The 27,557-nt window shown below is 36.8% G+C and overlaps 1 protein-coding gene across 3 annotated transcripts in view; it reads left to right on the top strand.

Annotated features, from left to right (window-relative positions):
* Window positions 1–1,747: 1,747 nt before the first annotated feature.
* Window positions 1,748–27,557, top strand: part of LOC131032181 (uncharacterized) — a 51,197-nt gene continuing 25,387 nt past the window's right edge. Inside the window, exons 1-8 of one of the 3 annotated variants that reach the window (XR_009103392.2) lie at window positions 1,748–2,838; window positions 5,803–5,894; window positions 6,010–6,132; window positions 6,381–7,244; window positions 7,370–7,580; window positions 7,663–8,682; window positions 9,816–10,524; window positions 10,695–10,843. Coding sequence is in view for 1 of the 3 variants with exons in the window: in XM_057963117.2 (XP_057819100.2) it covers window positions 2,559–2,838; window positions 5,803–5,894; window positions 6,010–6,132; window positions 6,381–7,244; window positions 7,370–7,580; window positions 7,663–8,537 (2,445 nt within the window). In the remaining 2 variants the exon portion in view is untranslated. Of the gene's footprint in view, window positions 2,839–5,802; window positions 5,895–6,009; window positions 6,133–6,380; window positions 7,245–7,369; window positions 7,581–7,662; window positions 8,978–9,045; window positions 9,209–9,815; window positions 10,525–10,694; window positions 10,844–27,557 lie in introns of those variants that run through there. The other 2 variants (XR_009103393.2, XM_057963117.2) reach the window with 2 other exon arrangements.

The following is a 27,557-nucleotide window of genomic DNA, read 5'->3' as shown; positions in this document are numbered from 1 at the left end:
CATGCATTTATTCAACTAGCCTAGATTTATAAAAGAATTTTTATTCTACTATAAAAGTATATTGAAAACTTTAAAAATGTCAAAGTGGTCCTTGATATATGACTGAAGTAGAATGATTGATAGAGTCCACCAAGAATAAAATCTTATTGAATACACACCTATGCCACTAAAAGCAAACGAGACCAACTTGATAGAAAGATATCCCTTAATCCTTGACTCTTAAATAAATTAGTTAGCACTTTAAAGAAACAAAACCAACTTGGTGAAATAGATATCTTTTAATTCTTAATTCTTAAAAAAGTTAATTATTTGATTGAATAGAAACCCCTCAACCCTTAACAAAATAAAATTAATTATTTATATAATTTTTTGATTGAATAGAAACCTCTCAACCTTTAACAAAATAAAACAGATTATTTATATAATTTTTTTGATTGAATAGAAACCCCTCAACCCTTAACAAAATTAAATCTATTATTTATATAAATTTTTTTTTTTAAAACTTTACTCACCACATCACTAAATTAATACCTAATAAAAATATAAAAATTATAAAACAGAATTAAAAAAACAATATTAGGTAGTAAACGTAGTCGAGATCTCTCCTATGCACTTTTGGACGGGTTATGTACGATGTGCAAGTCGTGTACGATATGATATACAAGTGGCAGTCTGATAGCTGCTGTCGATAAAGGCAAGCGACACAAACCAACCAAATATTAAAGAATTGTTTACAAACCCTAAAAATATTTGATCAGTCAGGAATTGTGATTGAGTTATTTTGATGAACTTTTCAACCTAATTTCTTAAACAAGCGAAATCGAAAATCGAGGCAGATTAAGTGTTTACCATTTAAAATCTGTTCAATCCAATTGTTTAGTTAACCTGATAATCAGACAGATGGATGGGAATGGGACCCGCCGCTTCATTACATCTGGTTTCTGTGGAGAAGAACAGGTCAGAAGAAGGGGAAGAAAACAAACATAAGGCTCAAAAATTTGACGACAACGTGAATTGCCGGGAATATTAGGGCTGCACCTTTCTTTAATTTTAAGGGACGCTTGTTCAATTGACGGAGCTGCACTTAATCACGAAATAAAAGGTCGCCAGATTTCTGATTTTGTCAGGAACCTTAGCTGACGCCAAAATCAAAGGCTTATCTGTGTTTTTTGCTATTAAAGAAGATTGTCCCTGCGCTGAGAATTTGCTATTTTCGATTAAATGTACGGGTTTTCATGTGAGCAAGGGCTGAGGAAATTTACCGGCAATTGACGCTAAAACTGCGATGTTTAACTGTTGATATTGGAGAAAGCTGACAGACGATGGGAAACAACAAATGCGGTTGAGTTGAGTACTCGTGTCATTTGTGTGTCATTGTTCTTGATTTAAATCTTGTTTGGAGTCCGACTCGACGGGATTTGGGGGAAGTATTTTTTCGATTTAATTTTGTTTCGAGTCCGTTCTGTGGGTGTTGTTTCATTTCGCGCGAATTTGAGTTTCATTTGGTGTAATTTGACCGGCGAGAGGGTCGGCCAAGTGACCGACCGGTAGAGTTTTTAGCCCCCGGATAACGTCGGAGATTAATGCGGAATGGAGCTGGTTTGAAGTCCGCGCGCTTTTTTTAACTTATTTATTTATTATTGATTAAAATGTTTATTTTATTATTTATTAGTGATTAAAATCTTAATTTTTTTTTTTGACTTATTTATTGTTTTTAAGGGCTCTCTCATATCACGAGTAAAGTAAGAAGCGTTTACCCTGTTATTTCGCTCGCATTTCGGTGAATTTGACTGTCATGTAGCCCTAAATTTGGATTTCCACCTTTGTTGAGATGAGCACCGGCGGATTTGCGCCGCGTGTCAATGATGGAGTAAAAGCCCGTGGTTGAAAAGTTAAAAATTGGATGTTAAAACCGGGGTTATATTTCTTGCGATTTACCCCCGGGTGAAGTATATTGTGGCTCATTGCATTCTGTTCGTCCATGGGCAGAGGCTGTTTATAAGGCTATTATTTTGTGGACGCAGGCTTGGATTAGTAATAAATCGGTCTGTTCAACAGCAAAATTCTCGATTTTGATCACTGTTTTATGCTGTGGCGAATTGAGCCTTTTTCGGGCTTTCGATCGATGAGTTTTTCGGCCAAACCGGCGCCTATTTGTTTGCAGAGGAGTTGCCCGGGTTTTTTTCATGGTATTAAGCCCTTCAGGTTTTCTTCTGCCTTGCTGTATTTGAACAGCTTATTAGGCGAGCGGTTTCATGGAGGATCCTCTGGTTCGAGGCCTCAGAAGGGTGTGCAGAGCTATTTAAGTGATTGGTGTAGATGATGGGCAGAATGCCAGAATGTTTGACGATAGGTTTGTAGGAAACCTCTGATTTTAATGCGTATAAAGGATGCGGCAGCTGTGGGAAACATACAGTAAAGGATTGTTGTCATTAGGGAATTTAAGAAGGTGTGCAGAGACATTTTATAGGAAGAACTTTGAGCTGTTGAACTTTCAAGTGCTGGATAGTTATTATGCAAAAGTATTGTAAGGTGTTTGAAAAGCCGTTCAGAAAACCATGGGCGCCAAGCGATTTGTGGAGTGGGAGGAGCAATTCGTTTCCCACGACCGCGGCAGCCGTATTGTGCACTATTATCTTAAAGATCAGAGCGGGCATTCGGTTTTGGCGGTTGAAGGCACGGAGAGGAGCCTGAGGCATATGGTCTACGTCGTATCACAGGAGTTCCTTGATCTTCCTGGCCTGGCCAAGCCCTCCAACTCTTCGTTCAAATGGAGATCGAGAAGAGAAGTTGTGGACTGGCTGACATCCTTGCTTTCAAAGGGCGATTACGCAACGAGTATTTACCGCTCCCCTTTCAATATTTCTTCCTACGTTTGCACTGGTTTGTGTGGAAGGTGCATCAGATAGCTAGCGTTTTGGTTGTATGCCTGACGATATTTTGACTAGTTTTTCTCAGATTTTCGCTAACCCTTGAGTTCTTACTCGTTTAAAATGTGAAATGATGGAAAATTTGTCATATTTGTGAAGCTATTCGCTTCCTGCATGTATTTTTGATGTAAACTTCTGCTCAAGCCAGGAAAATCGGTGTCGTACCTAACCGTTGGAACCTTCTGTCAAATGTTATGACTGTAGGATTATCTACTGCCCACGTCTATTTTTTATTTGTCGCTTACGTAGCGTTTTCTCTGTTTTCTGCTAAAAAGTTTTACATCATCAAGCTTGGGCAAGCTGCTCCGATTTCTTCATTTTCTTTTTAACTTTTAAGCATTTTAATGAAATGTTTGGGAGACTCTCTCAGCAGCCATATATTTCTTCACAACCTTTGTGGTTGCCCCAATGTGTTTGTTTTCAACCCTTGTGGTTACCGTCATGTGTTTTTTTGCGGCATTTGTTGATGCCGCCGTTTCTATTTTGCAACCTGTGTGGCTGTTGATGTCACTGGTTCACAGTGTAATATGACCGGATTCTGTACAAAAGGGGATGTGGAGGTGGTCCTTGTAGCCTTCATAGGCTCCTCAAGCAGGTGTAACACCACTGCTTTGGATGAACGTGCAAAACTCTAGTTGTATTCTGTTTAGAGAAGAAAGCAGTCAATCTGTTTCTGAGGTGCCACAGTTCCTATTCTTGTCTCTTCTGAAATGACCTTCTTTCCTTCAGATCTTTCGATGGAGGAGGATTCTAAGGATGATATTGTAAATTTCCAAGAATCTCAGGTATCTGTCACACCTGCCGGGTGCAGTTTTTTTGTCCTTACCCTATGCCTGCACAGCAAGGTTAATGGCAGTTTTAGTGTTATTAGATTTTATGTGCATTTCGTGTCGTGTTTTGTAGCTGTTAAGTGTTACTTGGTAATGGATTGTTAAGCAGCTCAGAAATACAGAGCACATAAAGGCTATTACTAAAGAATCAGAGGATGTAAGACATAACTGTCTCAGATCGATGCATATCCTGAAACTGTTTCTAACCAAGTCCTATGTTCTTAATGTTAATTCTTTTAGTAAATACTCACAGTCGTCATAAAATGTTTCATTTGCCTTATAAAGTGACACTTTACCGTCTAGCCAGGTTATATGTCATCTCAAACAGGACTTTAGATTGAACATGATAAGTGCAAGCTACAGGCAATTTCGGTTGGGACCTATGGAAATTTTAGTAAACGTCAATTTTCTTAGCAAAATATTCAGAGTCATCATAAAGTATGTTTGTTCATTTGCTTTCTAAAGCAACAGTCTTCCATGTAGTCAGGTTATATGTCATCTCAAATAAGACTTCAGATTGAAACAAAGTAATCATAAGCCACAGATAACTATGATTTAGATCTATCAATATTTTGAAGTATAATAGGATTGGCTTTTGTTCTGAAGTATTTTACTTTTTTGTTGTGGAAGAGTGTTTGTAGCAACGTTGTGACAGCAAACTGTTTGTGGACTTTCTCAGCACATTTGACTGGGATCATACCCCACTATGTTTAAGTGATTTGTCAATGAGTCTGGTAAAGATCGAATAAGAAGACCTACTCGTGTAGATCACTTTATTATCTGTTTATGTTGAACATTAAAAATCAGGCTACACATTGGTGCTTTTCACTGCACAGATGGAATCGAAGTTTTCACTTTTCTAGTGAAGATGGTTCTCTACGTATCAATGTTGTTGATCTCAATTTTAAGGTAAATTATTGTTAGGTTTTGTAATATTCAATAAATCCACTGGTTTGTGGATGCTACTAGATTGTCTTTCTGATCTGTGCTATTGGAAAGACAATGCAGCATATGGACATAGATTTCTCTAATATGATATTATGGTACAGTTTTGCAATTACTGTATTTATATTTGTCTGTAGTAAAGGGAAGTAGATTATTCATCTTGCATGTTTTAGGCCTTGCAAATTCTCTTCTAGGCATTTCAACTCTGATGTGGGCTATAGATGACGATTTATCATAGCAGTATCGTCATATGTTGTTGTGACAAATATATTTGACTTGCCTATGCAAGTTTGTGGTCTCTTTTGTACTCATCCATGCATTATACTTGTGGGATTCTGCAATTGCATGGATCTAGAGAGTCGATAAAATGCACCCTATGAGTGGACGTAAACATGCTTTTTGTTCTGTCATCTATTATGGTAGTCTAATTACGACTTTGATATTTCCTTCTATACATACATTTATTTGAATTTCCAAAAATGAATATAAAGAATTGTTGCAAAGATGTTTCTATTTGTAGTCTATTTCAGCATGTTCTTAAACTTAGTAGGTTTTCAGGTCTATTTAAGTTTGTTCATTGGCTTCTTTCTAGAGTCAGTCTGACAGAGCTACATGCAAATATATTTCTAGATACTGCAATTTGTATTTTGTGACTGTTAAGTTATAGATTGGATGCAGTTTCTTAGTGTTCAAGCATATTGTATGTATAGATGATTTTGACTGCCCATTCAAATGGTTGTACTGTGTTGCTTCAAAGATTTGTAAGTTTGCAGTTTTGTAATTGCATTTTTTTTTTGGTTTGTACGATTGTTTTCTATATGCCTTGAATAGACATTGCATGTGCTTTTCTCTTGCAACTACTTTTCAGTTAAGACTCCCCTAGCACAAACTACACAGTTTGATTATTAATGCCATTTTTATGTTTCATGTTCTCATGGCTTGATGCCATTTAGATTATAATAGCTCTCATGGCTGCTGCCATTTGGATTGTATTAAATTCTCATGTTTTGATGCCTATTTGGATTATAATAGGTTCTCTCTTTATAATTGTTTGTGAAGGAGGGAAAATTTATTTATTTTTTCCTGATTCTTTTCAGAATTCAAGCATGAGGCGTCGCGAACCTCAGACACTGATCTTTCAAATGAGGAAGAAGTGGATGAGCTGGACAGCTGTGTTAATAATTACAAGGTAGCAGCTAAGAAATTGTATGCTTTTATTGTAACGTTACAAGTTTTTGCTTACAGAAGTGCTATGTTGTACTCCTTTCTCTTGAAGGTGCTGATGTGAGTGACATGGTTTGCAGGATAAATTTTCGAGGAAGATCAGAGCAACCAGCAAGGGTATTACATGGCTAGGTTCTTCTTGGACTTGTAGAAAGCGCTTGAGGCATTATGAGTCCTTTCGGCGAAGTGGCATTACAATTTCGGTAAGGAGTTACCTTGAAGTGTTTTGTTGAAGTTTGAACATGTTTTGGCAATGGTGTTTTCTGTGATGATACAAGTTATGCAGTTAATAAGTTTACAATAAATTTGGCTTATATGCTGATGATTATGGCACACAAGAACTGCTTCTTTGTTATGTATGTTGAAATTTTGCTCATTGGACATTGGTGTAGTGCTTGAGGAAAATTCGATTTGCATACAATGTAATGTCTCTGTTGTATCTGGCTATCAGGTTAATAATTATGTCTATGTCATGGCTGAAGAAAAAGTTCATCATATAGCATATTTGGAAGATATGTATGAAGACAAGAAAGCACAGAAGAAAGTCAGGGTCCGCTGGTTTCACCGAACTAATGAAGTGAATGGACCTATCCCCCCTCCACAAGCTCGTGAGGCAGAAGTTTTCATCACCCCATTTCGTCAAGTTCTAAGTGTTGAATGTGTTGATGGTCAGGCTACAATACTTACTCCTGAGCACTATGAGAAATGTTTGGCGAAATTCCCACCTCAGGCAATGGGTCAAATTCATGTCTGCTTTAGACAGTTTGATAACGAGGGGATCAAGTCTTTTAGCCTAAATGAGATGCAAGGTTATTGGCATCAAAGAATCCTTAAAAGTATTGATTTGGCTGATCTGCAAGATTATTCTAAACAGGAGCTTAGTGACAGCTTTGATCTGGATGAAGATACCGCCTCTGGGAGAGCACTACATAAATATCCAAGAAAAAATAGATGTACCCGAAAGCGTCTTGGTGCTTCTGATCGTGTCTATGGGAGAAAACCAGGAGAAAAAAATAAAGTCAAGTCAGGAAACATATATAGACAAGTAATGGATGGTGGAGCAGACAGAGATTTAGACAAATGCATATCTGAAAAAAGATACTCTTCATTGGGCCTCAGTGAAAGCAGGAAAATAGATAGTGCATGTGAGCAGCAATTCAAGTCCTTTGATATTGGTGAGAAGATTGAATTGCTCTGTCAAGACAGTGGCATCAGAGGTTGTTGGTTTAGATGCACAATAATAAAAAAGGTTCCTCATCGAATTAAGGTTTTGTACAAAGATGTGCTGAATGAAGATGGGAGTGGCAATCTACAGGTTAGCTTCATGTTTTTTTATTATAGAAGTTTTTATTTTGGCCATAATTATTATTATGGGCATCAGATCATCTTATACTTTGGTGAACTCATTAGTTTTATCCTATTCTATTTTTGTTATTGTAGGAATGGGTTCCTTCTTGTAGAATAGCCATTCCAGATAAGCTGGGTATGAGACTAACTGGCCGTCCTACCATTCGGCCTTGCCCACCTGAAAATATACTTGGCAATTTTGAAGTTGGAACTGCAGTAGATGCTTGGTGGAATGATGGCTGGTGGGAAGGAGTTGTAGTTATGGACAAGGAACTGACTGATGAATTGCATGTATTCTTTCCTGGTATGCATTCTGCTTCATTCTGGTAGTTTTGGTTTTATTGGAGTACATTTGTGAGTTAATAACATATCTTTTTAAATTTTAGGTGAAAATGTGTCTTCAATATTCAAGAAGTGTGATTTGCGGCCTTCGCGAGAGTGGGCAGATAACCAGTGGATTGATTTGAAAAAGAATGCAGATCTGGCTACAAAACTGGTTTTATCTGACAGCAGACAGGGACTTGACATTGTGGGTTTGTGTTCATCTCTATTGAGTGATAATTTTTCTGCGTATGTATATTCAGGTGAGTTACAAGATCTGGCTGACTTATCAGATAGGAAACTATGTATAATTTCTCAAGTTGCAGCAAGAGAATCAAGGAAGTTAGAAATGGCACAAAATGCTCAGAAGGATGAAGAGACTACTGTGACAGTGGATGTGAAAGAAGAATTATTGTCCGATTATGCATGTGGTGATCATGATAATCTTGTCAATGCTTCAGTGTGTAAGAACATGGATTTGCATGAATGTTTTTGCAATTTGGATGCTTCTAGGATGTTGATCTCATCACCAAAGGACAGTGTAGATGGCACTATAAAACAGGGGAGCCCTATGAACCTGGAGAGCAACAAGAAAGAAATTTGTTGTCCACCTAAGACTAGGTTGCGTGGTGGCTTAAGATGGAAATCATCTAGGAAGCGACAACGTGCTGGAGACTCTACTTTATTATCAAGATCCACAACTTGTTGTGGAGAGGAGTCAAAACGGATAAGAAAGTTGGTAGATAAACCTGACATAAGCAATGGCAGGGAACCACTGTTAGAAAGCTCTGAAGATATGCCAGAAAGACAGGAAGAAATAGTTGATGTGAAAACCTTGAAGAAAGGGCATGATAATCTGAAGCCCACTCATGGTTCATCTTTAAGTGACACTCTCTTCATAAGTTCAATGCCCGTTGCTAACCTTGTGATGTCAAGGTGATTGATTGTGTTGCTGATGGCCTTGTAATATTAATTAAGTCGATAGAATTTCTTTTATCCACTGAAAGCTGGAAAGCATGGCAGGCCAGATAACATTCTGGGAGCGAGAAGAGATTTTAAAGAGCACTCCGGAGTTGCTTTCTAAGGTTCGATGACTGCCTCTGTAAACTAGACTGGCATTGTCAATCTTGTTCTGTTGACATGTAATGATGAATAGCTGCATCTTGTAATTTGGAAAATCCATTTAAGTGCAGAGGGAGAAGCTTGTTGGTTATTCATGCATATTCATGTGCAGTTTTGTAGTCATCAAGATGTAACATGCTAAAGCTATTAATGCTCCCTCTGTGTTGCACTTACACATATGCAACATGTACTTTATACATTCACTCTTGTACAATAATATCATTGATTGACTTCTGAGGTGCAATTTGCACTTTCTAATTGGAATTCAAATCTTGTAGGATGGAAAGTAAAAATTTCTTGCACTAATAATACCTGGGTTTCTGCAGTGAAGCCTGCGATTTGTTAGTGAAATGCTACCTGGGCAGGACAAGGACTAAGTTTTATTATGGAAAGTGTGTTTTCTTGATGCTATTTTCTCAAATTCTATTCTGCAACCTGTATTTTTTTTTTGAGAGAGATGAACTTGGAATATAAAGATCATATTATTCATATTCTTGATTAAGTTATCTATGAAGATAAAAAAAGCATCTTCTATTTGGAACATGTGACTACGAACAAGTATATTCAGTTTGCTGTTTCTAGGCATGCAAGTTTTCTTTCTGATGTTAGTTCCAAAGCTCTTTGTAGATACTATCTAATATTCAGTTTGCTGTTTCTAGGCATGCAAGTTTTCTTTCTGATGTTAGTTCCAAAGCTCTTTGTAGATACTATCTTATATTCAGTTTGCTGTTTCTAGGCATGCAAGTTTTCTTTCTGATGTTAGTTCCAAAGCTCTTTGTAGATACTATCTTAAGATGGTAATTTTTAAAGATTATCTGGTCCGGCACGCAGTATGATGAAAGATAAGATTAAGTAATTTTAAATGTAAACTTGGCATAGCCAAATTTGTTTGTCTTGTAAAATACCTTATATTATTTCATCTTGTCTCCATACCCAATAGTAATATCTCAGATATAGTTCTTGAGGATTTCATTGTAAATACTGAATTCTGTTGCTTTCTACAGGCTTTCTATATTATCACCTTCATGTTGATTTTTTCAGGCTTTCATGTTTAAATGTCATTATCATGTTTATATTTGTGAGAGAAATTGTGCAGGTTGCAATCTCTGATGAATATGGGAACTTCAATGTCGGTGTTGCTTTGAACATGGTCTAGCGCATAGCTGTACAAATTATGTTTGAAATTTATAGGTTATGCTCTGTGATACCTGCTCAAGGACATTCAAAATTTCAAAGCCTTTTCAACATGATTGCCATTTGGCGGCATTGGATTGTGCCAGAGTCCAGGCACACAGAAGACTATGATGAAGCAAGCTTACTTTGTATCAATCTTATCCTTGTGTAGATAAACAGAAGACTATGATGAAGCAAGCCTACTATGTATCAATCTTATCCTTGTGTAGAGAAACAGAAGACTATGATGAAGCAAGCTTACTATGTATCAATCTTATCCTTGTGTAGAGAAAGTCTGTATTTTGGTCTCTACTATCCTGGGTAACTTGACAAGAAATTTAGTTAAAGATATTATCAAAATTCTGCCAGGGAATCTATAGGTTTTGTTAGACTTCAATGGGTTGTGAGGGCTTTACTGTTGGGCACGCTCTTGGTTGAAATTTGGTGTATTCTGCTGTTTCAATTATGCTGGAGTTACATTACATTTGTCGATGATCTCTATGCAATGATGATTTCTTGTATGAATCTTAGTTTAGAGTTTCAACTGCAATACTGTCTTCTGCAAGAGTTAGGGAGGCTGGAGAACATAATGAATGTCATAGCTTTCCAGTGTCAGTTCCATTGAAAATTAGGTATGTTATCTGAATATTTCCCTTATTTAGCTTCTCTTCTAAATATACATTGATCTGAGGCAATTTAGTTCATTTAAAGTAAAAGATCTTGATGTAGTGTTCTTCTTTAGTTGGCACAGTGAAGCATCTGTTTTTCTTTGCCTGCATGGATTTTTTCTTTTCTTTTGCAGGACTGTTTATCTGATGACTTTCCATGGGAAGTGTGGTCAAATTCTTTGTGCTGAAATGCAAGGACTTGACAATATTAGGAGAAGGGAACGGACTATCATAATGATTGGAGTTTTAATTCCAGTCTTCTTTGAACTTAGCATACAATCAGGTGCATGTTGTTGTTACTAATCATGCCCATGTTTTGTTTACATATTATCACCTTTATAAAGTTTATAGTGCAACATTTCAACTGAAACCACACTTACACTTGGATTCTCCATGATAGTTCTTGAGAGCTGGAATTTTGAATGAGAAGGTTTTTTGTTAGTTTCAATATCAACTTAGTACAATGAGGCACACACTTTTCATCTTCTTGTTACATCCAAAGCTTTTCGCAATTACTGCGACACATCTTCCATTTTTTTTGTGCTGTGTGATATTTTTTCAATTATCACTTGTTTTTATTTTCTGCAATTATTGTGCACACATCTTAAATTTTCTTGCTATACCCAATGCCGTCTTCCAGGTATTCAACTCACAACTGTGGACTTTATTATAGCCTAATATGCTTTTAATGGCGAGATGTTGAATCAAGGTGTTGTCAGAAAATTACAATTTACAACCAAAAAAATATTTTGGTGCTATCAAAATGCTATCCGTGCACAATCTCTCCTGCTGCTGATGGAAGTGGACACCTTTGGTCCTTACAATTCTGTGACCAACAAACTGTATGTGGAATGCATGCTTCTAGCAAGTTCTGGGTACAAGCAATGGGGGCAGACTTCCAGATTCAGGGTTCTAAATCCATTTAGGAGTCTTTAATACATTCTGAACATAGATGGCTATAGACATATGGGGGTATGTGACTGGTGCGGGATGGGGTCACCATAAAAATTAGGAGATACAAGTAAATGAATAAGGATATGGACAGGTAATGGTGGGTACGGAAGACAGTGATATGGTCCTTGTTTGTAAACTGTAGTTTCTGGTAACTATGATTCTGATTAAATTGGAGAAGTCAGTTATCATCTACTGACAAAAAATCAAAGTTTTAAAACTTGAACTCGCCACAGACTCGGCCAAAAAAAAAAACCATAGTTTTACAAAAAAACATAAACAAATTAATGCATTTAGAGAACATAAGAGCCATAATTGAAACATTACACATGTCATATGATCTCCAAACACTCAATATTTGAAATTTCATCATTCATACTCATAGTTTCAAACTTTAAAATGTATAATAGCAGCATAAGTTTATAAATGTCTACAAAATTACATGTAATGATAGGTCTAGATCTTGGTGGAGAGAGGAGAGACTGAGATTGAGAGTGGTAGAGAGAGGGGATAGAGGAAGAGTGATAGGGAGATAGATAGGTCTAAAATTCGGGGCAGATAAAGTGAGTGAGATAGAGAGGGCGAGAGAATGCTAATAGGAGCCTACTGATTACTGAAATTTGACTGTCTGAAAATTTAAAAGATCTTTTAGCCTACTGCTAATAAGAGCCTACTGATTACTGAAATTTGACTAAGTCTGAAAATTTAAAAGATCTTCTTAAACCTAGAATTTGCATTATAAATCCTAGAGATCTGAAACCACTCTCAAACATCCTGCCAATATATACATGAAATATAACTTAAAGTACTTATATTTCAGGTATATATTCTGATGAAGAGAATGAGACTGACCTGAAAAAAAAAGATTTAGATAATTTTTGACGTGTTTTTTGGGTTGCACGAGTTTTGTCAAGAGACTCGCGAGTCCAAGCAAAAGACTTGCCACGAGTCCTGGCGAGTCAACTCGTGGGGCCACTGGACTCTCGATTTCGTGGTGAGTCCACGAGTTTTTAAACTATGCAAAAAATGATGTGCAAAAGCTTTGCTCAAAAACTAAGTTACCAGTTCGGGTTCGGGGACCGGTTTGGGTTCGAGAAGTTCAGTGGTTCGACAAATTTTTGAAAAAGGGTTCAAGAACCCGGTTCACCAGTTCGACAAAATTTTGAAAAGGGGTATGGTATGGGTTTGTTAGTATAAAAACAATATAAAAATTATATATAGAAAAACAATTATTATATAATATAATTTAATATATATTATATCATATTATTATATATTATCTTATATAATAATATTTTATAAGATAATATATATAATATATTATAATATGTTATATAATAACATATATTATTAATATATTTATATAAATCAATGAATTATGAATTTATATAACTTTGAAGTTTAAAATTAATAAACCCAATGAATTATCGAAGGCTTTGCTGTTCATAGACCTTCCTTCAGAAACTGCATCGACGGCAACTATATCCCATGAAATATGATGGGCTCATAGTTAGACTGGAGTGCAATTAATTATGCTGCTATCCATAAAGTTAACAGCAGTCAATAATTATGCTGCTATCCATATCTAAAATTATCAGCAGTCAATAATTAATCATCGATGGCAACTAATACGATGGGTTCATAGTTAGACTGGAGTGCAATTAATTATATATTGCTGACATTTGCTGATGCGATATTATTGATGGTAACTAATAAAGACTGCTGATGCAAACCTAACCCAGACACGAATGGGACCCAGCTCGAACCAGGACCCTTATCGGTGCTGTGAGCACCAAACCCGGTAACCTAGCTCAAAAATAATAAGGTCGAAAGAGGATGAACGAACAGATTGTGTACTGATTATTTATGATTTAGTCAAATACACAAAAAATTACATGCGACAAGCTTGATGTATCACAATCCTCTGGTTATCCTCACAAGTCAGGTCTTTATTAACTGTTTACATACTCTTTATTCTTTCCTGAATGCTTATTACTCTTTATCCTCACAAGTCAGGTCTTTATTAACTGTTTACATACTCTTTATTCTTTCCTGAATGCTTATTACTCTTTTCTTCGTGCTCTTCTTTGCTGTATAGATATAGCTCTGGTACATGCATTGCTCTTTATAATGGCATACCTAATACTTCATAAGTTCATATGATACTAACATATGAACTTATGAAGTATTAGGTATGCCAGCATTTGACTTGGATTCTTCAATCTGCATAAAGATTTGGCCCATTTGTTGTGATTGGTTACATTTCTTTCTAATATCAATAAATTTGTCAAATAGTCTAACCCAAAAAAGTTTGGATGCATCAGATCCCATTATGGTTACAAAACTTGCCTAGAATAGCCAAGACTCCGCAAGCCTTGATGCAGGGCAGAGAAAAACGGGTCCCAAGGTTTCATGACTTGGGTACTTGGCTAGTTAGGACACTCTTTTGGACCTACCAAGTCTTGATGGGTAGAATTGGTTGTTTATGAAAATGAGGGAAACAGGCATAAAAAATATGAAAATGATCAAGCATAAAAGCATGAAATTCAAGTGTTTTGAAAGTGTTTGGAGGACTTTTGGGTTTAGAGGACGTTAGGAGGATGGTTAACAATGATAAAACAATGAAAAATGGCATGTCCCATGACAGTTTGTGTGGTCTCAAAGGCTTTGATATGGGCTTGGTGGTGGAGGCTTTGCCCCTAGATCACACCTTGACCCCACCCACTATGAGTGTTATCACTAGACCCCCAAAAGGGGTAGTGCCCCCCTGACCTTGCTGGCGATTTTGCCTCTAGATCCCCACAAGGGTCACTCCCCCTTGACCCCTTTGGGGAGGGGTGCTACTTCCAAATGCTTGCTTTGATCTTGAAAAACAAAGAAATGAGTGTTATCTCTAGACCCCTAGACCACACCTTGACCCCACTATGAGTGTTATCTCTAGAACCCCAAAAAGGGGAGTGTCCCCTTGACCTTGCTGGCGATGTTGCCTCTAGATCCCCACAAGGGGCACTCCCCCTCAACCCCTTTGGGGGTGCTAACTTCCAAATGCTTGCTTTGATCTTAAAAAACAAAGAAATGTAAGTCTTTTCTGGACATGCTGGATGCAAGGCAACATTTTTCATTTTTGTCTTCTTCCCAATTAAATTCCTAGAAATTAAATTACATTTATACTTCTTGTTTGCTAAGTCAAACCCTAATCCTAAGTTATCCTTTATAAGGCTATAGCAGCATTTGCAGATTTCTCTAAGATACAAGCACAACTCCACATACAGCTAGTAATGTTGGGCTGAGAGAGATTCAAGCTCTTTTCTACCATAGCTTATGACTCCGTATTGTGATTTTTTCTTGTATGCCATGGGTATAATAATACATGAGTTTTGTAAACCTTAAACACTTGACAACATATATATTTAAAAATGTTGTATTTTCTTTAGCTAAAATCCACTTTCATACTCATGTGATCAATGTATACTTGTATATGTGATAAAAGTAGCTTCTATTTGATTAGTTTATTATCTCTTTAAAGTTTATTTATTAAAGGGTGCATGAAAAAATATTTAAATCCCTTAAAATCTATATATTTCATGACTTTTTCTAATTGTTGAGCCTGGACAAAATCGTCTTACCGAGTCAAAGTCTTGTAACCATGAATTCAATAGACATTTTTATCATTGATAGTAGTTCTCTTTTAATCCTTACATATTTCCTTTTCTTCACAACATTAAAGTGCAAAATGTTGCAAAGTTGTAGGGTCTTTGATTTGCAATCGGTCGGTTTGTGATTGAAATTAATATCTTAAACAAACTATTTCTTCTATAAATGTCCAAATCAAAGCTAACTATTGAGATTAACTGTCATTCCCATGTAGACAACAAACAATGATTAGAAACATTAAACAATACATGTACGTAAATATATATATTTTCAATACATGAATTATTTTTACCGCTTAAAATACGTTTTATTTTAACTAGTGGGAGTAATGAAAGGATGCGTCCATTCCCAAGCCACCTCCGGAATAGATGCCATGTTTCAAGGGGAATTGCGTGGTTTCAAAGAGGTATAAACCAATACCCCAAGGAAACATGGAAGAGGAGGTGACAAGGAGAGAAGGGCAAGGAGAAGCATCCAGCAGGCAACTTCATTACTCAGTAATAATATTTATTTCAGTTTTCATAATTTATGATGCCTACACAACCATGAGGACTGCCCGAGGAATGTATCAGTCAGCAAACGATGTGAAAGGGCTAGGTGCTGGTTCTTCCCAGCGATGAAGGACCAGCGCCTAGTAAGTATCCCTCCCCATCGCCAGCAGACTGGTATGTCCCCAGGGCAATCCGCTTAAATGTCGAAATGATGAAGTATGTCTTTGTGCAAGTTGTATTAAATCTGCTTTCATTCCTCATATAACAGTAATGAATATAGTTTAACTAGTGGCCTAGATTAATTGCTAAATCGGTTCCATGCCTAAAAAATGTCTTGCCAAATGAACTAAGCACATTTGTCATGTGCAAAAGGGTAAAATGAACTTAATCTTCACACCAGATAGGTAACCTGCAATATCAGGTTTAGTATGCTGCATTAAAATACTTTAGTGACAGATAGAAGAATAAAAATAATTTATTCATTCTCAGACACAACAAATAAGTAAAGAAAGGAATGCTAATTAATGATAGTCATGTTTCTGCAACTAGGCACAAATATAATGAATTAATCCCTACAAATTTATATATAATGGATAAATGTTAACCAAGTAATATAGTCATGAACCTATGTTTTCTGTATGCATTTGTTATCTTCCTGATATCCTCTGTTTGTTAGTACATTCAAGATAATGAGTGCAAGCCAGGGGTATGCTGGGCCCATCCTCAGGTGGCCCTATTAGCCCTAAGAGATGGGATGGGTCTGGATGGGTAGCCCAGCCAACATGGAAAATTCTCAAAATCTAGAATGGGTTGTGTATGTATTTTGTGCTGCAATAATTATGCCACTGATCTAATATTACTGCTAACATATAAAATAAAATATCTAAATGTTGCAGGAAATCGTAATTTCCTTTTGTGGCTCTAAATCCAACCTTTGGTGGATAGATCGGGCCCTAATTATCAGGAAGGCGAGGCAGGTACAGCAAAGGTTCATTACATTAACTTGTGTACATATTTACAACACGGGGGTGTTCAAGTGGCATGTACTTTGTATGTGAAATCATAAATTGCAAATTTGCTGAGTTGCTGAGTACTTGCAAGTTTTTTCTTGCTTTTGAGAAGTCGCAGGATAAATTTGTTGGGAGTTTGTGTTTAGTTTTATGAACACTTCTAGAAAACTCAGGAGGCCGACGACTTGACCCACGTTGCTAGCAATCTGTTAAAAACACAGGAAAAATGTGGGTTAAACACTCCAAAAACTTTTTTTTTGCTTTGTAAGTATTTTTTTTGCCTTTAAAAAATAATGAAAATTGTGTGCACCATGAAAGTTTGTGTGGATTTGAAGGTCCTCATCAGGGCTTGGTGGCAAAGGGCTGCCCCCAAACCCTGCAAGGGGTGCTACCCCTGAATCCCATTGGGAGCGCCGCCCCCTATCCCAACTAAACTTAGTTGATGCATTATGTAGCTATATATTATTGTATACAATAAAAATATTTTTAATAATTTATTTTTGTTTAAATAATTATGTGCAAGTTTTAGAGTTTTGTTGAGTAGGAAATTTTTGGCTTCCTGTGTACTCTGAGTTTGAGTCTGTGAACTGTGTGCAACAATGGAAATGAAGAAAGTTTGCAAGAACAATAGAAATGATGGTATGCAGAAGAAAAACCAGATTTACATTTGAGGAGATCCTTATGGGACATAAAAACTGCACAAGGCCACAATGGTTGTTGGCAGGCGGTCCTAGTGGCACTGGTTCTCATCGGAGCTCAAATGCACAGTTTCCCTTGTTATAACTTCTAGCTTTGAGAACCCTATGTCTTCCTGCATGAAAATTGCTTAAATAACCTTTTTTTTGGTCAGCACATATTCGTTCACAAGATGGCAACTTTTGATCTTAATTCTCTTCGTTTCCTTGGCAAAATTGTGCCCCGTAAATTCCTGAGTATGCTTGCCACCTGAAGCATGCAACATTGACGATGAGGATCCCATGGAAATCAGGTTTCCCTGTGAAAACTATTTGCTGTTTAGTTTTTTTCTAAATTTGTGACATATTTGAGGCTTGAAATTTACGATTTTTGGCTTGTTCTTTCTACACTTGAATTTCAGGTCATTTAGTCATCTTGGAACTTGGAAGTTTTGATGTTTGTCCCTGTTGTCAATTCTCACTGTTTATACTTTGAATCAATCTTTGGAAATAGTTAAAACCAATATTCTTCAAACCTGTGATTGTTGCTTGCCTGCCTATATGGCATTGCCACAATTATCTTAATTATGTTTTTGTCAGTGTAATTCCAGAGAAACAACTGATTAGGACTATTTACTGACCAGAATTTTCCATTCTTAAACTAACGACAAAAAAGTTTAGGATCTTCAAAAACTTGCTTGTGATAGGCAATGAGATATTGTGATCTAGTTCCCTTATTAAGTCAAGAGGCATAACCTACAGTGGCAGCAAGAATGATTGTAATAACAGTACGTGTTCACAAAAACTCTTAGGTGGCTATCTTATCTCTTAATAAACAAAAAACTATATAAAGATAATTACCCTTAACATTTTAAAACACCTTTTCCTGATAGAAGTGCAGAAGAGCTGTGAGCCAGAGGATTAAAAAATAAATTTGAATGCTGTGCAGCCCACTGTAAAGCATTGCACCATGGTATAGTTCCCATATATGCTAAACATATGGCAGTATGTAAACTTATTGCCCAGCTGATCTTGGATGCTTTGCAGAGTTTTGCTATTGTTCTGCACCACATACCACACGTGAGGGTTTTGTCCCCAACAATGTATACAGATACATGTGTAAAGAGTTCTATTGATGTTGTAGATGATACAGTGAAATTTGGCTTGTTGTTTTGAGGGTTTCTGGCACCAAGATGATTTGATTTGCTACACTTGAATAGTTCAATCTCTAAACAATACCAACTGTTGTAACAATATTGCAAGCCTGAGAATAAAGTTGGTTTTTTCTTTCATATTTGTGAAGCTTACTTCTTTTCTTCCCCAATGCTACTTATATTCCATGCTTCTTCAATCATAGGCACTCATATCTCTGTGGATGGTGTCACCCCCTATTTTTTTTCGCTTATAGCCCATCAAAAATAAGGGTTATCATTTTCGCAGAGCTTAAGTCTTCATCAATCGAGTTTCGTACTCATTGGTTGAACCTTTTATAAAGTTCAAAATTCGGGTTCAAAGGAAATGCGATCCATTAAGTTCTAAGTCTTCATTAGCATAGTTGTTGAACTTGAACTTTGAACCTTTCCGGTTCAAGGTTCAATCGGTCTTTTGTCTTGTGTTTTGCGGCTGTCTCTTTAGTGCTAGTCTTGTGGTCGCTTTGAACTTGAACCATTGAACCTTTTTTTGAAATGGTTCAAGGTTCAATGTTCATTCCCGTGTCATTGAATGTTCCTTTTGTCTCTTTCTGCCCGTTCGCAAATGTTGATCTTTTGTCATTAAACTTTGAACCAATGAACTTCTTTTAAAATAGCTCAAGGTTCAAAGCGGTGTTTCAAATCAGCCCGATAGTGTTTAGGAAGAAAAGGCGGCGCGATGGAAACAGAATATTCCTTGTTTTTCGTGTTTTCAAATTTTAATTATGGAAAACAATCATGAGAAAGCATGTCGACTGTGTGAAATTGTTAATGAGCATGTCAGAACTATATCAAATCATGAGGGGTTTTACACGGATAAATGAGCTGGGACGAAGCATGTTTTGGTACTTTTCAGTGTTTTCCGTCCTTAAATATGATGCTTCTCAGGTAAGATAATTATTGTTGCCGCTGGCGAAGAGTAGAGACGCGGAAGGTAATTTAGCTCAGTTTTTTCGAGGGTTACACAGTTTGATGGTGAAAACAAGTGAGTTCAATTGCTTATTCCCCCCTGCTCTGTTTTAGTTCTGAAATTGGAAAAGTGTAATTCTTTGCCTCGGAGTTGAATCTGTCTGATTGATGCAATTTTAAGCAAAAATGAGACCGACTCTTCCAAAATTGGGTCGAACATCATGTTTGATTAGTACCCTCCCAGAATTAGATGATACAACCTTCGTTCAAAATGAGTTAGATAATTTTCTAGAAAGGGCTAAGAACCCAGAAGCCAATTCCATGATGGAAAAGATAGTTCACAGTGGTTTGGTTGAGGCCGCCACATTCCCAATTGCCGCTCCTTGCCCAGAATTAGTATATGCATGCATGAACAGATATGATGCTAGTAATAGGTGTATTAGGGCCAATAATGGAGACATGCTAGTGCGGATTGATAAAGAAACAGTAATGGCTGAAATTGGAATTCCTCACAAAGAGCCGTATGAAGATTGGTCCATAGGAACCTCATATGCATTTTTCTCTGAGAAGAAAACTGTTTATCGGAGCGTCATTGCTAGAAACTGGCTCCTTTAAAATACAGAAGGGAGGTTCTAGGTTGCCTAAACCCTTGACAAGAGAGCATTTTATTACAGAAGTAAGAGATATTGTGATTCTTTTAAATAGGCTTAAGGGGAATTTACATGCCTTCTATTGGGAAGATTGGATGTATTTTTACATTCAGGTATTATTAACTGGTGAGAAATACCTTGACTGGGCACAAGTAATTGCTGAGAGATTGCACAATGGTTTGAGTAATTTTGTTGGAATGGCTGGTTTTCATATGACTTCCTACCTGTTTTATATTTTAGCCTGTATTAGAGAATGGCCAGGATTATATCAAGAACCTTGGGTTGATGGAAGGAAGGTCTATGAGTTCTATCCACATTTGCAGATATAGAGGTACACAGAAAACTTCTTGAGATGGAATGATGTCTTTGTGGCAAGATTAACTTTTGAACTGCAGGGAAATTTGAATAATAGAATGTCACCTGAAGCATTAAAGTTGGTCGATACATATGGGAGTTGTTTTATTCAATTTCCTAGATTTACTTATATTAGAATTGGTGGTTTTGAAGATGAACCTTTCAAATTGCCCAGATATGCTCTCGATAGCTATGTACTCTTAGAAGTTTGCAGACAGTTAGCTCATGTTGATAAGAAGTTAGGGATGAAAAGTGAGTCTGAAGCAATTTTCCCAGTTGAACTTGGATATTATAGTTGCAAAACTGTTTTTGATGCATTGAACTTAGAAGTGGAGCTCAAGAAAATGAATTTGCAGCCTTATGTTGCTCGGCAGGGGTTTGACAGCAAAGAATATGCAATGAAACACCTAAATGTTGATGTGAACTTTTCACATATACCCCAGTTAGAAGACTATTGGGAAGATTGCCGTGATGAATTTGAAGTCCAGAGAAGATTATGGTCAAGGTTCACTATACGGCAAATCATTACTTCGAAATTGTCAATGAATATAGCAGGAATACAAGAAGAGGAAGGTGAAGATGTATTGGACCCGGAGTTCAATGAAAGAGTTCATGAGCAACCTATTCCTGAAATTAACTGGGATAGGAGAGAAGAAGAAAATATTCAATCTAGAACCTTTAATGTTATAAGGAGAACAGAAAAATGGTTAAAAGACCGTAGATCTGGGATAAGATTGACCACTACCTCAGCTGGGAAATTAGTTGAGCAACCTCATGCTGCTGTACCAATTTCTTCTTCTGACATTATTGTTGATATTGCAGGTGTCACTGATACACAAAGTGAGAAGGTTCAAATTAGGAGAGTTAAAGAATCACTATTTGGTCCCTCATCAATTTGAGTCACCCGTTCCAGAAGTAATAAGAAAAGTAAAGAAATTTCAGGAAAAGAAACTATCATAATTCTTGATAGTGAAGAGGCGCAAGTGATTATGGGTGAACCGGAAGCAAACATCCCTGCAGCTCAAGATGCAGGTAAAGAAAAGGAGCAACCTGAGGAAAACCCCAATCAAGTAACTACTTTGGCTGTCATGGATTCATTTGAATATTAGACGCCGCCAGCAAAAGAATCTCCAAATGTTTCAAGGTGGTTGGGAGCTTCAGTTAGTAAGAAACGAAATGTAGTCCCTATCAATGTACCAATGGAGGATATGGTGAGTAGATGCCTCGGGAAAACACCTAAGTCTAAGAAGCTAAAAGCAGAAGCTATGCTGGAAGTAGATGAGAATACAGGGCATTGGGTCGCTGAAGTGGCTAGTCCGATTTCAGACAAAGATCCAGAGAATGCTACTGAGAAGGATTTTGCCGTTGAAAAGGTTGATTTAGGAACTGCTTCAAGGGTTGCTGACGCAAAACACCTAGAGTCCTCCACTAAAAGAATGTTATCCAGAACATGGAAGGATGAGAAGGACAAATGGGAGTTGAAACAGGTTGTTAAGCAGATGGCAGAGTACATCAATGCCATACATCATCCCAGTCCACAACCCCTGTCACAGGTTTCTCAGAGTTTTGATCCTAAATCACCCATGAACCAAAATTTGTTGGATAAGGTTCAGAGGAATCGTATGACGACAGAAACCTTCGAGGAGTGGCTTGAATCCATAATTCAGCAAGGAACAGGGTATATCGCCAATCTGATGAAGGTGTACGAGGATGCTGTAATTGTAACTCAAGAGCTTGAAACGGAGGTGTTGGCGTGGGAAAAGGAAAGGAACAAACGGCCTGCAGTATTGATTCAGATGAGAGATGTCCAAAAATATGGTGTCATGAAATTTCTCGCAGAAAAGGCAGTAAAAGATTTGGATGACAAGGTACTATATGTGGCCAAGGAAAATATTGAATGGAGAAATTCAATCATAAAGCAAGGTCACGAAGAATTCATTAAGCTGTTGAAAGAATTGAAAGAACTCATTGCCGTGATGCAGAAAGACTTAAAGTGCATTGATGTACAACTTCTTAAGGAAGATGGACAGACCATCGAACAGACAGTAGATATGGTGGAGAGTTTCAAAGGAAAGATGAACTTGGTTAAAGAATCAAAGTCTTTAACCAGAGATGACTTCACCAGAGTAGCTTGAATTGAATCTATGTTAGTTGTTTGTTCAGATCACTTGGAAGTGCATAAAATTAAAGTTATGCAAGTGAGTATGGACAAAGAAGTTTGGAAGCAACGCATCCTGCACATTGGGCTCCCACATTACCAGGTTGTTCATAGCTTCTCCGTGGCTCATATGGGGTGGTGAAATATACGTGGCACCACACACCCATGAGACAATTTAAGCCGTTTTTTGTTCTTATCATTATAGCTCTATTTACGGCTCTTGGCCGTTTAGTTAATTTTAGTTACGAACGGTTGTTTCTTAAAACTTTGGTTTTAGTTAATGGGTCAGTTTCATTTGCTAAAAAAAGACAATTTAGCTTGGTGGCTATAAATATTAGTGATGGATGTTTTGGCGGGGATCCATAAAAAATTTTGTAAAAAAAATTGAGAGAACAAACTGGTTTTACTTGTTAATTTCAGTGAAATACCCATCTTTGAATGGAATGGAATATATGATACAGCTTTAGAAAACCTGTGAGTTTGAATATATAAAGATTTCTGTTGGAATAATTATGTGTTCATGTATCGGATTCCTTTCTCTGATTTTTCATTTTAAGTCTGTGAATCAATTTGATGAATGAAATTAGCTGAAAGCATTTGAATATTCTGATTCCCCTTGTCCTGTGAGACATGAGCAAGTATCAATCAGAGTTCAAATATTTTTGATCATCCTATGAGTTAATCTTTATTTGAAGTTTAATGTCTTAATACGAATTTCATTATCTATCATGAAGCGTTCACGTTGTGTTGACAAGTGAATGTTAAAGCCTTTTGTTTGCTTTCTGGTTAAAAGTGAATTACATGATTAAATTTATTCAAGATTCATTGAATATCATATAGGGAGCTGTACCTTTATGCAGAGGGTAAAACAATAATTATTTACCCAACTGTTGGTTCTCATTGGTTTTCTATTGGGCAACAGGAGTATTTATTTATAAATTTTGAGAGATCCAATCTGTTAACCAACAGATGGCAAGTTGATTGACAAGTTGTCAAGTTCCTTCCTCAATCAACAACTGGTAAGTTCATTCCCTTATTTAATTGATCCTAACTGGAAGTGTTCATTTGCTTTATTACCTTATATAAGTACCCTAACTGGAAGGTTTTTGTTTTCATATTTCTTAAGCATACCTCTCTTCTCACCCAACAATACTTATATTCTATGCTTCCTCAATCATAGGCAATCATACCTCGATGGATGCAGTTGATTGACAAGTTCCCTCTTCAATTAACAACAATTAATTGGCAAGTCCATTCCCTTATTTAACCGATCCTAATTGGAAGTGTTCATTTGCTTTATTACCTTATATAACTGACCCTAACTGGAAGTAATTATAATCCTAACTAACTAACCACATGTCCTTGTTCCAAACACAAATATATTAAACTACATGCAAAGGGGGAGCAACTAAAATATTACAACTCACTAGGAATGCTCAATGTACATGTCTAAATGCTGATATATCCTATAAATACTAAACACGATGTAGTATGGAATCAATTGCCTTGATGATCCGGGATGCTTTGCACGATATTGTAGTGTTTTTTACTATGTAGTACACTTGAGGGTTTTAAGCCCCAAAATGCATACAAATTCACACTTGAAGGTTTCTATTGATGATCCATATGATTCTCTAAAATTCAGTTTGTTCCTTGAGGTTTTGCATCCCCAAGATATTCTGATGTGCTATGGTTGAAGGGGTCCATTGTCAAACTTCACCAGTTCCTGTGACAGTATCAGACGACTGAGAAAAAAGTTGATTTTGTTTTCAAAATTTTGATTTGAATGTAGTGTTGCTTATATTTCATGCTCCCTGAATCAATAGTAGTTGACTGACAAGTTACCCTCTCAATCAATGGCTGTTAATTGGCAAATTCATTCTTTTATTTAACTGATCCTAATTGGAAGTATTCATCTGCCTTGTTCCCTTATTTAACTGACTGTGATTTGAAGAAACTGCAATCCTAACTGATTCGCTACATGCACTCTTTATTCCAAACACAAACATTCTTAAGTAAAAATTGAGAGTAATTACAAACTTGCTACTCTTACACTGCCACACCACTCGCTCAGCAACAGATCTGAAAAATGGGGATGCGACATCAGCATGTTAAAATTAGAACCAGAAAGCTAAAAAAATCAGATAACTACAACTAGGAAAACTTATGAAGATAAGATAAACAACTATTTATCCTGGGAAAACCCTCCACCTGAGGGCGAAAAACCCAGCCACACCAAAAATCAAGTTTTATTGAAAATATAAATTTAAGATACAGAGCTATCAAGCTTAATAATCAATCATCTAATCATGATTGATGGCACTTGAGAAACAAGAGAAGAAGCCGAGAATATTATAGCAGTCTGAAAGCTTTTACACATCTGTGAGCAAGTAGAAATGCTGAAGAAGATATGAATTATAAATCTTCACACGTATATGAAATCACCCCTGCATAAGAATAAATATATACTGTCTTCTGAGCTTCACCTGTCTCCTAAAAACAATCCCGGAAAGCATACAAAAATAATGAAAAGCCAACACAAGAGTGAATAACGCAAAAGTTAAATAATACTTCAACACTTAATGTGATTATCACTAAAGATGACAGTTACAAGAAATACGATACAATAACCAAGCCACCAAGGCAAAAGAAACTGAAACTTGATGGATAATAAAAAACGCATTTCAAGCTAATACTCAGGTCGGTGACGACAAGCATAGAACCGGATACATATGCAGCAAAACGAAGTAAATAAAGGATTGACATAATACAAAAAGAACAAATAATAAAACAGTAATATGACCAAGCAAATAAAATGATGTCTTCTGTAGCTATAACCTTTAACACTCCCTCTTAGCAAAGGAGATATCATTTACAAATATTCAAGGGTCCTTGAATCTATATATAACAACCGGAAGAGATGCTCCTCAGCCTATGCTTGCTCCTCCCATGGATTCACTCGACATGATGTTCACCATGGCTACTCCCATGAGTGAAATGACACAAGCTCTCATCATGGAGTCACTCAATGTGATGTTGTCATGGAGTCTCTCAACATGACATTCACTATGGCGACTCCCATAAGTGAAAAGAGCCTCAAGGGCTTTCACCTCAAATTTCCCTGTCACAGAAAAGTGCATTACAAGGGATTGCACCTCGAACTTCTCTCTCATAGAGAAGAACTCGTTAACAACATATAAAAGATTCATTGAAGCTGAGATTCTCTCTCAGCAAGAGCATCATTTTCTATAATACCAAGCTTGTTTCGAAAATAACAAAACTTCACTCTAGGAAGTGGCTTGGTAAGAATGTCTGTTGTTTGCTCTTCTGTGCAAATGTACTTGAGTTCCATTGCTTTCCTTTGAACCATATCTCTCAAGTAATGATATTTTATTTCCACATGCTTGGTTCTATCATAGAAAATAGGATTAATCGAAAGCTTCACACAACTCTGGTTATCACAATGAATCACTATAGATTCCAAAGGCTGTCCAAACAATCCTGCAAGCAATTTGCGAAGCCACACTGCTTCTCTAGCTGCTGTACTTTGGGCCACACATGATTGCTTTCTGCTGCACTAGGAAATCATAGCTGAACCTAAGCTAAAACAACAACCGTAAGTGCTCTTCTTGTCAGGTACACATCCTGCCCAGTCTGAATCAGAAAAACCTTGCAATTTCAGACCTTCACAAGAAGTATATTTCAGACCATATCTCATTGTACCATACACATATCTCAATATATGTTTAGTTGCAACAAAATGAATCTGTCTAGGCTCACACATAAAGTGATTGAGAGTGTTAACAACATAACATATGTCAGGCCTTGTATTGACTAAATACATCAAAAATCCAATCAATTGCCTATACATAGAAGGATCAACTAAATCTGAACTAGTTGCAACCTCATGTAACTTTTTCAGATTTGCTTCCATGGGAGTTGTCATAGACTTGCAATCTAACATACCAAATCTTTTCAAAATGTCAATGGCGTATTTCCCTTGACTCAATATGACTTCATTTGATCTTTGCCACACTTCTCAACCAAGAAAATAATGCATCAAACCAAAATCTTTCATCTCGAATTCAGAAGCTAACTCTTTCTTACATCTAGCAATGAGAGAGTCCTCTCCAGTAAGAAATAAATCATCAACACATAGAACTAGAATCAAGGCTTTATCATCAATTACCTTGAAGTAGATATTATAATCTGTATCATTTATGAAAAAACTCACGCTCAACAAATAATGATCAATTCTTGTATACCATGCACGTGGAGCTTGCTTAAGGCCACACAAAGGCTTTTTCAGTCTGCATACATGTGATTCTTTCTCATGAATCACAAAGCCATCTGGCTGCTCAATAAAAAACTTTTTCAATTACACCATTCAAGAATGCTGTCTTTACATCCATTTGATGTAATTTCCACCCTTTAACAGCTGCGATAGCAATAATAGTTCTGATAGAAGTGTACCGAGCTAAAGGAGCAAAGGTCTCCTCATAGTCTTTATCTTCCTTTTGAGAAAAACCTCTAGCTACAAATCTAGCTTTATATTTTTCAACACTTCCATCAGCTGCATGTTTAATTTTGAACAACCACTTAGAAGAAACAACATATTTACTTTTGTGCCTAGGAACTATGTCCCACACATCATTCTTGATTATGGATTGGTATTCCTCCATCATGGCATCCTTCCATACTTGCTGTTTTGAGGCCTTCTCAAAACTTGAAGGCTCAGATGCTATATTATAACTCGTCAAAGCAACATATCTTGTAAACTTATGAGGTCTTTTACTTTCCTTGAAAGTGCCACGCGGGGCTGCATATTTTTCAGTCTCTTGCATAGTATGTCTGGCCCACAAAGGTCTCTTCTTATCAGCTGAAGCATAACTTGGACCAGCAGAAGTATCTATAGGATCAACACGATGAACTGAAACTTCTAACCCTGAAGTCTCC

The sequence above is a fragment of the Cryptomeria japonica genome, chromosome 4 (assembly GCF_030272615.1).
Source record: "Cryptomeria japonica chromosome 4, Sugi_1.0, whole genome shotgun sequence".
Taxonomy (NCBI): Eukaryota; Viridiplantae; Streptophyta; class Pinopsida; order Cupressales; family Cupressaceae; genus Cryptomeria; species Cryptomeria japonica.
This window is presented reverse-complemented; position numbering and strand designations above follow the sequence as displayed.